Consider the following 15,705-nt stretch of genomic DNA (forward strand, 5'->3'; position numbering starts at 1 on the left):
TATCTGTTGGACTTATTCCACTGCCAGATTTAACTCAACAAGCTGGACATAATGTACAATTAAATCCAAGAACTAGAGGACCAATTGTTGATGGATTTAGATGTGTTGAAAAAGGAATTTATGCAGCTGGTAATCAATTACATGTACATGATCTTGCAGATGAAGCATCTAATGAAGGAGCTATTGCAGGAGAAGCTGCAGCACTTTCATTAGGAGGAGAAAAAGAAGCAATTAAAGTTATTCCAGCACCAGAACTTCTTTATTGTGTACCAGAAAGAGTAGTTATTAGTGATAAGAAACAAAAATTATCATTTAGATTTAGACAAGATTTTGGAAGTGCACATGTTATAGCAAAAATAGGAGAAACTATTATTGGAGAAGAAGAAATTGAACATGCTATTCCAGCAGAAATGGGACATGTTTGGGTAATTCCTAAAGATTGTCAAATTGGACAAGAAGTTACACTTACAGTTATTCCTAAAGCACATGAAGAAGTAACAGAACAAAAAGAAGGAGAAATAGTAAAACATATGAATTGTATTGTATGTCCAAGAGGATGTCCAATTGAAGTTAAGATTGATGCTAAATCAAATGAAATTACATCAATTAAAGGAAATTCATGCCCAAGAGGAGCTGCTTATGTTAGACAAGAACATATAGAACCATTTAGAGTATTTTCAACAACTCTTCCAGTAGAAGGAGGAAATTTGATAAGAGTACCAGTTAAATTAACCAAACCAGTACCACGATCAAAGATATTTGAAGTAATGGAAATTATTCATAAACAATCACCAATTAAAGCACCAATCAATAAAGGACAAGTGTTAGTAAAAATACCAAAAATGACAGATATTGTTGCATGTTATCCAGTTGTTAAAGAAAAAGAAAGATAATATTCTAAATAACTTTAAATTTATTTTTCTTTTTTGAAGTTAGACAGATTTATAAAAATAGATTATTATTTTGGTATTTTCTGATAATAAATAAATGAAGAAACATCTTTTGAAAATTCTATTTTTCCAATAAAATAATTTGATTGGATATTTAATTCATAAAACCTAGAAATTTACAATGAGGTAACTATGATCAATCATTTGTCTCTCTTTTAATTAAAGGAGACAATTCAATGAAATAAAACGTAAAATGAAACAATCCGGATTGAGAAATTATATCAACGAAAATTTGGAATAAATGGTATTAGAAGTGAATAGAATTTGTATTTTAAAAGAAACAAAAAAAGCAAAATAAAAGAAATTTAAATTAAAATTAAAATTAAAACAACAACAACAATTTGTTGTACAAAAATGAAAATGATTTAAAGGTCTTTGTAATATTTAAAAACTTTAATTTTAATAATTAAATATGGAACACTTAGAACAATTCAATCTTTTTAACCAAGTTATAAAAGTATTACCTTCATTTTGTAATGCATTAGAAGAAGCTGCTGGAATAGCTGTTGATCCAGAAAGTAAATATCAAATTTCAAAATATAGAATTGATATTACTGATAGTGATGAAATTGCTATTAGAGAATATCGTAGATTATTTGATGAATTAAATTTCATAGTAACAGAAAATTTAAGAATAATTAAAAGAGTAAATGAAGCTGTTGAGTTACTAAAAAGAGCTTTTACCTTAATGGAAGCTGTTCAAAAGAATGAAGAGAAAGAGATGAGTGTGATTGCATCTACAGCAAATGAATTAGCACTAAAAATAGTAGAAAAAGAAACAGACAAATATAATAAAGAAATAGACAAAATTAATAAAGAAATTCAATTTCAAATGCAGGAAAAAAGAAACGAATTTAATGAAAAAATTCTTGATATTCAAGAATGTATTAAACCTGTCGCTAATGCTGTTACCCTTTCTAAAATGGAAACTCCAATTACTTCAATGACTTCAAGACCAAAAGTTCCTGTGATTAAACGAATTAAAAAAACAAATTGTGAAATATTGAATTTATTTTCTTTTGGATTAAATAAACCTGAAGAAGACTCTGACCTTTACGTTGTTAATGAAAATGTTAAAACTTTTAGAACCTGGTCAGCATTAAAAAAATGTAATTTAATTTATGACTCATCAATAAATTGTTATGAGGAATTTAGAAGAAGTGTTATCTGTAGAAGTAATTTGTTTTTCATTAATTTTGATGACCAAGGTAATGTATTTGGGGCATTTGTTAAGAAACAAATAACTAAAATTAATGTCTTTGTTAAAGACAAAGATCACTTTTTATTTTCATTAAATGCTAATGGAAGAATAGTTACTCCAATCCGTTTTCTTCCTAAGAAAAACCAATATGATTGTGCTGTTACTATTTTTGCAGAAGTTAGTAAAAAAGAAAAGAAAAATGATACTCGACTTTATCAAATTGGAAGTTTTGAACTTGGAAGAGGATCAATGGGTATTCGTGCTATTGGAGAAAAGAAAAGTGATTGTTGTCATCTTTCTCAAAGTTATGAAGGAATTCAAAACTTAACTTTAACAGGAACCAATCACCCTGCAGAATTTACAACAAGAAGAGTTATTGTTGTACAAATGGAATAAATAGATACTTATAAGTACAATTTATTATTTATAACTTTATTAATTAGTTTTGTTAAATTATATGAAAAGACAAAAAATATTTTTTAAAAAACTTAATGAGAAAAGTAAATAAATCTTTCTTTTGTTAACAGCACTTCTTACCACCTTGAGTTTGAGCAGATTGAGTTTGACTAATATCTACCTTTTCTTCTGTTTTAGGCTTTGAATTATCAGAAGGAACAGAATCATTTTTAAGTGTTGCGTTCTTCTTTTTATAAATTTGTATCAATAAATCAGAAAACGCTTTTTCTACGTTTGTTCCATCTAAAGCAGAAGTTTCAATAAAGAAAGCTGAATGTTTTTGAGCAAATTCAGTCCCATCTGAGGTATTAACTTCACGCTCTTGTTTAAGATCAGCTTTATTACCTACAATCATAATAGTAATGTCAGAATCACAACCATTTTTTAATTCATTCATCCATCGTTCTATTGCATCAAAACTATCTTTCTTTGATACGTCATAAACACACATTGCTCCTTCTGCCCCTCTATAATAAGCATCAGTAATAGCCCTATATTTTTCTTGACCAGCAGTATCCCAAATTTGAGCACGAATAGTTTTACCCTCATATTCAATCGTACGTGTGGCAAATTCAACTCCAATAGTAAATTTTTTTTCAGGCTCAAATTCATTTCGTGTGAATCTCAATAATAAATTTGATTTACCAACACCACTTTCTCCTATAATCACTAATTTATACATACACTCGGTTTCTCCTTCCATTTTCAATCAAACTGAACTAAATTTAAAATTTTGTTCTTCGTTTTTTTTTTTTGTTTTTTTATGATTATAGTTTTTGTATAGTTTTTTTATTTTTTATTAAACTCTATTTTTGGTTATAAAAAGAAACACTTGTCTTTTTCTTCCTCAGCATTTTTATCAAATTGGGAAACAACATATATATTATTATTTAATGATAAAAGAAAATTATTATTCATAAATTATAAAAACATTTAAATTCTGTAAAAAAGAGAAAAAATATAACATATAAATTTAAAAAATATTAAATAAAAAAATGTTATTGGAATTGGTTAAATTATAACTCAGCTTTTGGTTGATCTTCTTTTGGTTGATCTTCTTTTGGTTGATCTTCTTTTGGTTGATCTGCCATTGGTGGTTGAGAATCTTTATTTTGTGGAACAGTTTTTAATTGTTCAGCATATTGGTCTGGATGGGTAAGAATTTCTGTGGCTTGTTGATACATTGGTAAGTTTTCACAATGAGCATTTTTTAAACATTCTGCAAATTTTTCAAGACAGTGTTGTTTTGATCCGCCAAGACCAAGTGAAACAACGTCAAGACATCCACTATGAACAATTCTACACTCATAATCTTTTTGATACAAACAACTTCCTATTTACAATGAATAAAAGTTAATTTAAATATAAAATAAACAAACCTTCTTTTGGTTCACCACAACTTTGAAGAGCAGAAGTTACTTGTTTATATTCTTCAGTTTCATTACACTCGTTTTCTTTTAAGTAATATTCTTTTCGTTTCAAACAATCACATGGATCATAATAATTTTCACAATCTTTAAATACAATAAGAAACTTTTTTAATTTACGTTCACCACATTCGGCATTTGCAATAACAAGAAGTACAAAAATGAATAAACAATTCATTTTCTTCTTTTAGTTTTCAAGTTTTTTAAGTTTGAAATTTTTCTAAAATATATTTTAGAAAATTCCATTAAGTTTCATTTTTCTTTCATTAAAATAACAAAAAATAACATATTTCTTTTTGTTATTTTAAACAATCCAAAAAATAAATTTTAAATTCTCTAAGTCTGGAAAATTCAAAATGAGTGAAAGCTTATATAACATATCTCGTTCCACTTCTGATTTATTTATTGGGTCACCATCTATATCAAAGAAAATAATATTTTCCAATAAGAAAAAACAACAAAAATTAAAAGATATTTATGAATTTTGGGGATTTTTATGGTCACAAATGTTTAAAATACTTGAGGAACATTGTGATGGATTATATTTAACTAAAGTTCCATGGAAAATATCAAGTTTGTTTTATGTTAATGTTTAGGTATGAAAAATAATAAATACATTAATGTTATAGTTAATCATTTTGTTCCTTCAGTAAAAATTAAGTATTTAACACTTATTAATATCTTTAGTTATTCAACTTCAATGTCACGTGTTGATCTTCAATATACTGGACCACATGGGGTTCAAACAATGCATGAATTAATTCAAGGATATGTAATTAAACAATATATAAGAAAACAACCATTATTAGAAACGTGTTGTAGTAAAACAAATGATTCATTAAAATTAATGCAACAAATGGTACCAATGTATTATTTATATGATTATGGAACAATTGAATTTGATTCAGTAAAATATGATCATTTAATTTATTCTGTTATGGTTCCATTCATAGAAACTACAGGAAATGGATTTATTTCAGTAAGTATTGGATTTTTACTTCCAGAAAAAGGAGAAATAAATTATGAAAAAATTTATGATATGATAAATCTTTTTATGTGGAATTTTGTTCAAAAACATATTTCTACTCAAGGAAAAGGTGATAATAGTCAAGTGACATTATTAACTGGATTACAGTCATTTGTTCAATGTTTAGAAGAATATATTGTTACTATTGACATTGATTATAGAAAAAGATTAGAAAACCTTAAAACTTTTGAAAAAGAAAAGAAAAATCGATTAAAAAGAAAACCTTCTGAACATCTCTCTTTACTTTTATCTCAAGAAGCTTTAAATTTAAGTTGTTCTAATCTTAATTTATCAGGGGAGTCTGACTTAACTTTTAGTATGGATGAAGATCAATTCCCAAATCAAAGAATAACACAAACTCCTGGTAAAATTTTATTAAGAAGAAAATTAAGTCGTTTATCAGAACAACCATTAATTGAAATAGACACTACTTCTCAAACTGATTTAGATGAAAGTAACAGAATTCAATTAGAAGGACAATTCTCTTTTGTTAAAGAATGTTCTAATGAAATAATAGAAAATATCCTTTATGGTTATTTAATGTCATTTACTACTATTGTTATTCCTGCTGATGGAAGAAATCTTAATGGAATAAGAAGGTTATTATCTCCTTTTAATACTATTAGTATTTATAAACCAAAAACTGTATTTGGACATTCTATTGTTTCTGTTCTTAATCCATTAATTGATGTTTCTTTTATGATGGAAATACCTAATTCACTTGAAACACTTATGGGATTTCCATATTGTGTTATAGACTTAACTAATGGAGAGGTTTATTTGTCAGAAGAAGTTAATACATATGACTATTTCTTACAACGTTCTTCAATGTTACTTAGTATATTTAATAGTAATATGGAACGATCTATGATTGTTTCACCATCAGGTATGGAAATAATAGATGGAACAAATCTTTTTACTGATTGGCGTAAAGTTTTAATAAGTAATCTTGAAAGAGGTGAATATAAAATATTTGATGCAGTATTATTAAAAATGGTTGAGTGGCTTAGAATGAAATCAAGAATACTCTTCTCTTTTATGAGCCTTGGATATTTTCAAGAAATGGATATGATGTTTATGGTTCAACTTAAAATAATGTTAAATTGTAAAGACCTTGAAGACCTTATGACTATTGTTGCAATTGTTAGGTCTGGAGAACCTTCTCTTGCAGATACACTTCTTCAAGCAATTAGTAGAGCAATTACAACAAGAAAAGAGAAAATAGGTCAATCATTTATTTAACATAAATAAAATTCAACAATAAAATGTAAATTAATTCATTCATTTTTCTATTATATTTTGAATTAGTTTTAGATAATTAACACTATGAACCAAGCAAATAGAGTTATAATAGAAATATGTTTACATGCACTTCTTGTATTTATTTCTTCTTCTTTTATACATTTTCCTTTTACTGAACATTTATATCCGACTCGACATACACCACAACGTGGAACACATTCTGGTTTCCATTTAGCATCTTCAGACTCTGAATCTGCATTACATTCCATACCATCACAATATAAAGATGCTACTTTACATGTTTTTTTATTTTCAAAGTCTTTAAAACGTATATTAGAAAATTTGAGAGTTCTATTTCCATCTGTTTTAAAATTAAGAAGCATAGAATTTAAATAATAATAACATCTCTTTGATACAGTAATAGATATATTAAATTGGAATGTTGTTTCATTGATCCATTTAGATTCTTCATTGAAACCAGTACTTACACATGGAGGATATGTCACAAGAGAACTATCACTCCCATAATTATATCCTCCCCATTCATATGAAGTTAAATTCCATTCTGCATCTGAAGTTCCTTCTATTCTTAACTCTCTATAAGCCATAACAAAATTAAATATAGTTGTTGCATAAGAAATAAGAGATGCTTTTCCATCAATAGAATGTAAAAGTAATCCATTATTAATAACTTCTTCATCAGTTAATTTTATAAATCCAGTGGATTGTAACTCAACAAAATGCCATTGAAAAATCCATAAAATATCAGCATATCCATCAGAGGTATAAACCTTAGAAGTAGAAGAGAATTGACATAAAGTATGAGGAGTAGAAGGAAAACGTTGGTCAAGTAAAAATTTTTTAGTACTAAGTTTCATATTATTTACTTTAAGTATTTTATTAGTAAATGAAACTATTTGAAAAGATACCGTTGTATCTTTAAATGGAATGTCAAAATAATGTCCATTCTGAAAATATTCTACCCCATTATAAATAATTTTCTCTACAATATCATTTGAATTAACTATTGCTACTGTTGAAATTCCTTTTTCTTCTTTAAGAATATGAACTGATGGGAAAACAGTAAATAAACATGTAGCTTCTGAAATAGTTATTTGTGTAAACAGAGTATTTGACCAAGGAGTAGTTGTGGCAGCAATTTTAAAAAATTCATAATCACTTACTACTGCATGGTCTTGAATTTCATACAATGGAGAGTCTTGATCTGTAACATTAAAAAATCCTACAATAATACAATGAATCTCAGTAAGTGATGGACCAACCATATTCATACAACTTCCACATTTAGAAATAAGTCTATCTCCTTTTTTTTTAAAGATCATTCCAGAATGAACATAACATTCTCTTTTCATTTCTTTTCCAATCATTCGTATTCCGTTTGCTATTAGTTCGGTATCACAATCATACGTTTTAAGAGAAGAATTTTTAACTAAACTATTCTCACTATTAAGAAGAACTAATTTATTCTATAACGTTATTTTGGTTTTTTACTCTTTAAATTAACGTATCAATCAAAAAATTATATAACAAACTACACAAGGACCAGACTCTGCATTTGAATATGAAATTAATAAAAATATCCAACAGATACTTAAAAACATCATTGAATTGGTATAAAAAAGTTCTTTCTTATTTATTTTATCTAAAGAAGAAATGAATACAAGATAATAAAGAAATTAGTTTTAAATAGAATAATTTTTTAGAGTATTTCAGCATTTTTTATCTAAACTTGGAATTTTATTGTAAAAAAGCTACTGACAGATTTAGATTTAGGGTACAACAACAAATTTATTAAATTCAGTTTCTATTTAAATAAATTGAAAATCTAATGATTTTTATGGAAATTAAGAGATTTTTAACGTATTTTAGATATTTTAATTTAATAAAAAGTTAAAAGTTGTTAAACCTTTTTTTCAATAATTTTATACTAAAATTATTTCCTTTATTTTAAACGAACTCTTTCTTTGTTCTTTAATTCTGTTCAAAAAATTTCTTCATATTTAATAGTCTATTCGCATCTTCTTTTTTAGATGCATTGACTGCCATAGCAATTACTGAACCTCTTGGATCAACTTCAAGTACTCGCTCAATTAAACAACCTTCATCATTTGGTGTAAATTTCATTCCAAATAATTTAACACCTCTAACATATTTCTTTCCAACAGTATCACATTTTGGATAATTAATAGAAGTACTTACAATATAAAAGCTTCCATTTTCTTCATAATCAATTAAAACTGAAACAAATTCTCTTGCTGCAACAGGCCATGGTGCAGAATTTACTTGTTTAGTAACTTTAAGATGTTCATTAATTGTTTCAAGAACTTCTGATTCAACAAGTTCTTTGTCATATTTATGACTAGTAGCAAAATCTGCACTTTTAACTTTATTAAATATGTCTTCTGCTTTTAGTTTTGATTGTGTTACTGTTTTAATAAAGTGATGGTTATTTACTGATGGTTTATCATAAATAGTAACTTCCCCTTTTGTTGTTTCAGTCCATCCATTTGATAACACTTCTGTAAACCATTTCTTAGCTGCTTCACCAGCAGCTTCAAATTCTTGTTGATTTGAACATGTTTTAAGTTCTTCTATAGTAGCAGACATATTATTTTATATTTCTAGTCTAATAAACATCTATTAAATTTTGTCTCATTTCTTCTTCAAAGATCTTTGATCATCGATAGTCATGTATGTCACATTTTTATTTAGCAATTCTTTCTTAATGAAATTTTAATTTATTTATTTTTTTAACATTTTACCATCATCATATCTTTTTAAATAAAAAAAATTCATCACCATCAAGAATATTATTAATAACTAATTAAAAACTAATTAATTAAATAACATTATAATTTATCATTTGTTATTCTTTACATATTAACTATATTATTGTTTTTTTTTTATTAGAATATATGTATATTTTAAGGTTATATCTATTTTATTAAATAATATTGACTCATTTTTTATTATCATTTAATTATTTTGATTTGTTTTATCAAATCACTTTGATATTTATTTCATTATTTTAATTTAATACATCAACTATTTGATACTTATTTGATGAGTATATGTATATTATTTACCTTTTATTATTTATTATGTTTATGTTATTATTTGTATTTATTTTATTTTAATTGTATTTTGTTATTATTCATTCTTTTATACTTGTTATTCTATTATTTTCCTTATGTCATTTACTTTAATGTTTTTATTTGTGTTACTCTTCATTTTTTATTGTTGATATCGTTCAGTAATATTGATAATACAATATAAACTATTTTAATGATATAATAAATAATATCAAAACATAACTTATCATATTATTATTATTATTTGTTTAAATATTCTTTTTTTATATTTTATCTAATTATTCAGTATTTCTTTTATTATTAATATTCTGTTTAATATTCTTTTTCAGTCAATGACGTACAAGACGTTTTATTATAGTTATCATCAAACAATGTCATTGAGTCTTGTAAAACAAGAGAAACAAGACTCAGCATTTATTGGAATAGATGAGAATCAATCAAATAAGATAGTATATGAGAGTGAATTAGATTTAGTTGGTTAGATTTAAATAATTAAATATGAAATTAAGAAAAGAACAAATAGAAAGTAAGGTATAATAAAAATAATGAAGAGAAAAACAAAAAATTAAATTGGTGTTTACATTCTGATAAAAACCATTGTTCATATGAGAATTTCTTCTCATCTTATCTTCTATTTCTATTCTTCATCATTTCGTTTTTTCTATGTTATTATTGTTATCAGTATAATCTCACATTATCTCATAATGTTTTTCATGTTCTTCAACACTACTTTTATAATAACCACCATAGTATTTAGATTCATTTTCCTTATACTATTTTAATTGAGTCTGTATTAGTTAATCCATTTATTGTAATTATAATTATTATAGTTAGTACTATGTTCATTCTTTTAACTTTTCTGATATATTTTAGTAGTTTAGAATATATATTTACATTCTTATCTCATTCTATTGTCATAACAATTATAATTACATTTTTTTTCTTTAAGTCTCTCACATAACTATTAATTCTTTTATGAATATTATCTTCTTGTTTCATTACAACTTTTTAACTCACTATAATGATGCAGTTTCTTTTCTATATTCTTTTTTGATTCATTTATTACCACTAACATCATCTTATTCTTTTTCTCTCTTATTATTTGTAGTGTTTCATCACATAAAATTCATATTTGATCTTCATTTCTCTCTAGATACATTTCAATACTCTATTGTGTTTATACGTACGTTTTTTTCTTTATAATAATGCAGTTCAATAATATAGTATCATTTGTTGCTTTTTTTTCTTGCATATTAGATATATTGCATATGTAATTTCATGTTAAATAGCTGGTTTTCAAACACTAATGTTTGATACTTTCAATTGAGTATATTCTTTTCTCTCTCTATTATTTTGTTAAAATATATTGCATGACTTTCTCTGATCTGTCATTTTGCTTTCAAATTCATTCATTATTTCATTACATATTTTCATCTTCATTCATTCATTTGTATAATGAGTTTGGAATATTTCTTTCATATAGCATTATATTTAGTTTGTCTTGTTTCAATTTCTATTCTTCGTAAAAAATCATATTCTCATCCATTTATTCTTCAATACTTTTCATTACATTCTTAATGTATCTTACATTCTTATTCATTGTAGAATGAAATACTCCTAACTATTTTTTATTGATGTTCTTCATATACTAATGATACATTCTTCATACTCTGTTGTATTTCTATGTTTCATTTCTTAACTATTCAACATTTGTTGTTATTCACTTCCATTTTAATAGCTTTAAGAGTTTTAAGTATTTTGTGATATGCTTTTCACATTCCTTCATTTATTTCACTTGTTACTTTCATTCTTTTTTCATTAATATCATCCAATACATTTGATATTATTTTCATTTGTAATATGAATAGTAGCGATAAGAGTTAATATCCTTGAAATATTCAACATTTCAATTGAACTTCTCCTATTTCTTATTTGTATTTACATCAAATTCATCTTTTGAATATACTTTTTATCATTTCTGTTATTACAAATTTTGTTTGAAGTATCTTAATGCTATTTTATCTATTTCTTATTTACTGATTCATATACTTTCTTAATAATGTTAGATGAGTATAAATATCTTGTTTTAGTTGCTTCTCATGTGTTTCTTTCAAGTAACTTCCATACGCTTCATTCTTTATCTTCAGTGCTTCCTCTTTTAACTCAATATTGGATTATGTTTAATTGATATTTTGTTTCATTATTCATGTGCTGTTTTTCTATATTATTCTTGATGATTGGTGTGAACATTTTCATAGTTACATTCAAACAAGTGATTTGTCAACACTTCTTTTTCTTTGTTCATTTCATTTGATTTTATATTAACATTATTCTTCAAATTATTATTTCTTTTTTTGATCATTTCTTGTATTTCTATCTATTCATTGAATAATGTGACTATCCTATCTCTCATATTTTCTAATATTTTTTAGTAATATAATTGAATATTATCTATTCCAAGTACTTTCCATTTTGATATTCTTATCATTTCTATTGTTTATTCTTCTTTGTGGGTTTCACAAATTCCAATTTCTATTCCAATTTCATTCATCATTTACTTGAACTTCTTGTTATTTTCACAATCTATGAGTGTCTGTCAAATACTTTCATCTATAACTCAATAGTTTCTTCATCACTTTGTCTTTCTGTTGTTTCAATTCTCTCATTTATTTTCTTTTCTATTTTCTTTCCATTCATGCTTTGTGTCTTGTTGATGTATATTCATCTTCTTTCTCATTTCAATCAGTTATTTCAATTAGTTGATTTTTCATCACAATCTACTGTATTTTTCTTCATTTATTGTTCTTAGTCTCTTCATTATTTTTAGTTTCATATACTATTCTCTAACAAGCACGTTATTCAATTTATTACCTCTACTTTGTGTTATTACTTCATATCCGCTTTTATATCAAACAAATTCATTTTAAGATATGTCTTGATGATGCTTATATTTTGTAGATATTGTATTTATTGAATGCCATTTCCACGCATTTCCACTTCTCATTCAGATACAAGATTATTTCATTGCATATTCTTGAGTTGATGTAGTGTCAAATAGAAATTCATTGTTTATTTCCATTCTTGCTACTTCTTCAATCGGTTTGTTCAAGAATATCCGATCTAATTCATCTTTTACTTTTCTTTTTAACATTACCACGACTTTCTCATTTTCTATTCTTTCATCACTTTTAACTATTTTATTCACGTTTTGATTGATATATTCAAATATTTCATGGTTATTCATTTGATTTTTCATGCTATTTTTACATACTCATCATCTGCATTTCAATTCATAATTTTCATGATATCTCTTCGATTTCACTCCATCTTAATTTTCTTCTTGGTTTAATATTCATTTTCTTAATTCAAACACAATCTCATCTTATTCTTTTTGTTTCTTTCAAATATTCATTGATGGTGATGTGGTTATTTTCAGATGAACAACATATTATAGCAGTCTTTATGTTTCTTTCTTTGATTAGTCTTGCGAATTGAATGGCATAAGTAATAGTTGTGATTCATCTTGAGCTGTCACTCTCTTTGAACCCGCTTCAGTTTTTGCCATTGTTATTTTCACTTTGTTCTCTTGTACGTTTGTTGGTTGACTTACAGAAGTTCTTCTCCTTTTGGTTGTTCCATTCGATATTTCCTTGTACTTCATCCCATTACTCACATAAGTAAAATTTTTACTTCCATTTAAGTTTCTAACTATTTTCGGTGATTTACTTGTTTGGTTTTTTTATTCCAGTTAGTAATTTCTATGGTTTTCTTCTTTGACAAACACAACTTCCATTCCTTGATATTGTCTATTCTTCATTTACTCTATCATTTCCTTCACATGATTTATTTTTCTTTTCATTATTTCCAATTTTTTATGATGGAGTTTTTTCTTCAAGTAGTTGATTGTTCATTTCTTCTATTGACTGTTGCGATTTTCTCTGGAACTCTTCTACTTATTTCATCAACACTCCAATTTGTTCATAAATTTTATGTCTCTTGGTTTTGTTTCATTTATTCGACTTTGTTATTCCATTCTTCACTTTTCTTTTTTTTCTTTATCTCTTTCTTGATCTTTCATTTATCCATGTTCATCTTTTCATTTTGTTCATTCAATTGTCTCAACAAACTTCCAATTTCCTTATTCTTTTGTCTCATTTCTCATTTTTTATTTCCATTCTTCTTCTTTTCTTTTGACAACTTTTGTTACTTTACTTTTTTTCACTTACTTTCTTTTTGACATTCATTAACCATGCACCAAACAGCCTTCTGTTAGTTTCTGTTATTTTTATACTTCCTTTTTAATTTTATTGTATTTCTTGTCTTAGAAGTGTTATTTTTTCTTCAGACATAGGTATTTCTGTTTCATGTGAAATACAATGTAAATGAAATGAATGGTATAAACTAATTATCACTTAAATAAAACTATATTTTAATTGAAAAGTTCAATTAAGTCACGTTTATTTATTTTTACTATAGTACAAACTCATCCAGTGATAATTTTCTTTAAAATATCTCGTTCTTTTTATTTTTTTTCTTTCAAACTCTTCTATTTTTATTCTTTATTTCACAACTTTATCTTATGCTTTTACTATTTATTAGATACTATTCATAATGAATAAATTTCCATTATTCATTTTTATTATCTGTTCTATAAGTCTTTGTTTCATATGTTATAATACAATTTTATTTTATATTAGTTTTTCTCTTTCATTTTCTATTCTTATATTTCACATTCTTTTCTGAATATACTTAAATACATTACACCGTTTTTCTTTTCTTTTCTTCTTTTCCTTGTTTATTAAATTATTTATTTTCTATTTTCTAATTTATTCATTGTTTTATATTCATTTCTTCTTATTATTCTGTTATTTACTCTTTTATTTCATTTTATTTCTCATGCATTTGCTGTTCTTGTATTATGTAGCACATTCACATCATATTCTTTTTATTCTTTCATTTGAGTTATTTTCTTCTCTTCATGTTTAATTCATCAAATATATAACTAACTATCAACAACACTGTCATTTCTATAATTTTCTTTAATAATTCATTTCTCTCTAGTGTGAATAAGCTCATTTTATCATTTACTTCAAACTTAATCTTTTCATTCTTCAATTAATTCATCACTCTTCTAAAAGTAATTTTGTTGTTTTCATTCTGATAATTTCATGATAGAAATTAATCAGACTATGTTGACTTCTTTTAAACATTCTAAGAATGATAACTTTGTTATGAAAGAAATAGAAAAAGAAATATGAAAAGAAATATAAAAAATAAAATACATCAATATCATTCTTATTCATGGAAGTGAAATTAGTCTTTTCAATCAATGATTAAAATTGTAATTTTTGTGTTTTTAATTTTATCATTTCTTTCTTTTTGAAATGATATGTATTATGATACTAATTTTATAGCATTTAACATACATTTAACATATGATTGATATAATCAATATTTCAAATCAAGAACGAAAATTAGCAAAGAAATAATGCATCTAAATAATTTACAAAAAAGAAAAAAGATGCAAAATAATTTGCATCCATAGAATTTTCCATTTATTATATTTTGCTCCTAAAAAAATAAAAAAAATAAAAAAATATGATAAATACAGAATATATAAATATTTATGTTTATATTTTATGATCATTTCTATTCATTTTGTATGAAATATTAATGAAATAGATGATTTGATGAATCATATTTATTTTTATTCTTTTTATTCTTTTATTTATATGTTATTTATCTATCTTATTTTTATATATTTATTTCTCTGTTTATATTATTTATATCATATGTTTATCTATATATTATTATATTATTCTTATTTTATGTTTTTTATGTTTATATTATTTAGATTTTCTTATTGTTATTCTTTTATATTTAGTTGTATTTGTTTATTTGAATATTTATCTTTATCATTTTTATATTATTATCATTTATATCTATTTTCATTTTATATTTATTCTCTTTTGATTTATATTAATATTAAATTTATCTTTTATATTTTGATTTTATTATTATATCATTTATTATCATTTCTATATTTATTTATCATTTATTATTATATCATTTATTATCATTTCTATATTTATTTATCATTTATTCTTATTATTCTTTTTTTCTATATTCTATATCATATATTCATATCATTTTCATTTATATGTTATCACTTATTACATGTTATAATAACATAACATATATTATTGAATATATAATAAATATCATAATGAAGTTATACATATAAATAATAAACATAAAAAAGAGTAAAATATTTTTCATTAATAAAATA

At 24.6% G+C, this 15,705-nt stretch overlaps 7 protein-coding genes across 7 annotated transcripts in view, besides 4 other annotated features; 3 read left to right on the plus strand and 4 right to left on the minus strand.

Moving 5' to 3' along the window:
- Positions 1-893, plus strand: part of EHI_161010 (anaerobic glycerol-3-phosphate dehydrogenase subunit A, putative) — a gene marked incomplete at both ends in the record, with an annotated part of 1,862 nt that extends 969 nt beyond the window's left edge. The window contains one exon of the mRNA XM_001913708.1: positions 28-893. Coding sequence (XP_001913743.1) covers positions 28-893 — 866 coding nt within the window. The remainder of the gene's footprint in view (positions 1-27) is intronic.
- A 469-nt stretch (positions 894-1,362) lies between these two features.
- EHI_161020 (uncharacterized protein) lies at positions 1,363-2,547 on the plus strand (the record flags this gene model as incomplete). Its single annotated transcript, XM_644518.1, has 1 exon — positions 1,363-2,547. The coding sequence occupies one exon, from the start codon at positions 1,363-1,365 to the stop codon at positions 2,545-2,547; it is 1,185 nt and encodes a 394-aa protein (XP_649610.1).
- Positions 2,548-2,641: 94 nt separating this feature from the next.
- Positions 2,642-3,310, minus strand: EHI_161030 (Rab family GTPase; the record flags this gene model as incomplete). Its single annotated transcript, XM_644517.2, has 1 exon — positions 2,642-3,310. The coding sequence occupies one exon, from the start codon at positions 3,308-3,310 to the stop codon at positions 2,672-2,674; it is 639 nt and encodes a 212-aa protein (XP_649609.1). The 3' UTR covers positions 2,642-2,671.
- Positions 3,311-3,623: 313 nt separating this feature from the next.
- Positions 3,624-4,212, minus strand: EHI_161040 (uncharacterized protein; the record flags this gene model as incomplete). Its single annotated transcript, XM_644516.1, has 2 exons — positions 3,624-3,940; positions 3,987-4,212. The coding sequence occupies 2 exons, from the start codon at positions 4,210-4,212 to the stop codon at positions 3,624-3,626; spliced, it is 543 nt and encodes a 180-aa protein (XP_649608.1).
- A 178-nt stretch (positions 4,213-4,390) lies between these two features.
- On the plus strand, positions 4,391-6,303 carry EHI_161050 (uncharacterized protein; the record flags this gene model as incomplete). The annotated part of the gene is made up of 2 exons (XM_644515.1): positions 4,391-4,607; positions 4,664-6,303. The coding sequence occupies 2 exons, from the start codon at positions 4,391-4,393 to the stop codon at positions 6,301-6,303; spliced, it is 1,857 nt and encodes a 618-aa protein (XP_649607.1).
- Positions 6,304-6,371: 68 nt separating this feature from the next.
- On the minus strand, positions 6,372-7,691 carry EHI_161060 (uncharacterized protein; the record flags this gene model as incomplete). Its single annotated transcript, XM_001913709.1, has 1 exon — positions 6,372-7,691. The coding sequence occupies one exon, from the start codon at positions 7,689-7,691 to the stop codon at positions 6,372-6,374; it is 1,320 nt and encodes a 439-aa protein (XP_001913744.1).
- Positions 7,692-8,234: 543 nt separating this feature from the next.
- On the minus strand, positions 8,235-8,931 carry EHI_161070 (uncharacterized protein; the record flags this gene model as incomplete). Its single annotated transcript, XM_644514.2, has 1 exon — positions 8,235-8,931. The coding sequence occupies one exon, from the start codon at positions 8,929-8,931 to the stop codon at positions 8,296-8,298; it is 636 nt and encodes a 211-aa protein (XP_649606.1). The 3' UTR covers positions 8,235-8,295.
- An 802-nt stretch (positions 8,932-9,733) lies between these two features.
- Positions 9,734-9,823: a repeat region.
- Positions 9,824-10,012: 189 nt separating this feature from the next.
- Positions 10,013-10,737: a repeat region.
- A 212-nt stretch (positions 10,738-10,949) lies between these two features.
- Positions 10,950-11,224: a repeat region.
- Positions 11,213-12,148: a repeat region.
- Positions 12,149-15,705: the final 3,557 nt, after the last annotated feature.

This window comes from Entamoeba histolytica, genomic scaffold, assembly GCF_000208925.1.
Source record: "Entamoeba histolytica HM-1:IMSS scf_1104750518719 genomic scaffold, whole genome shotgun sequence".
NCBI lineage: Eukaryota > Evosea > Mastigamoebida > Endamoebidae > Entamoeba > Entamoeba histolytica.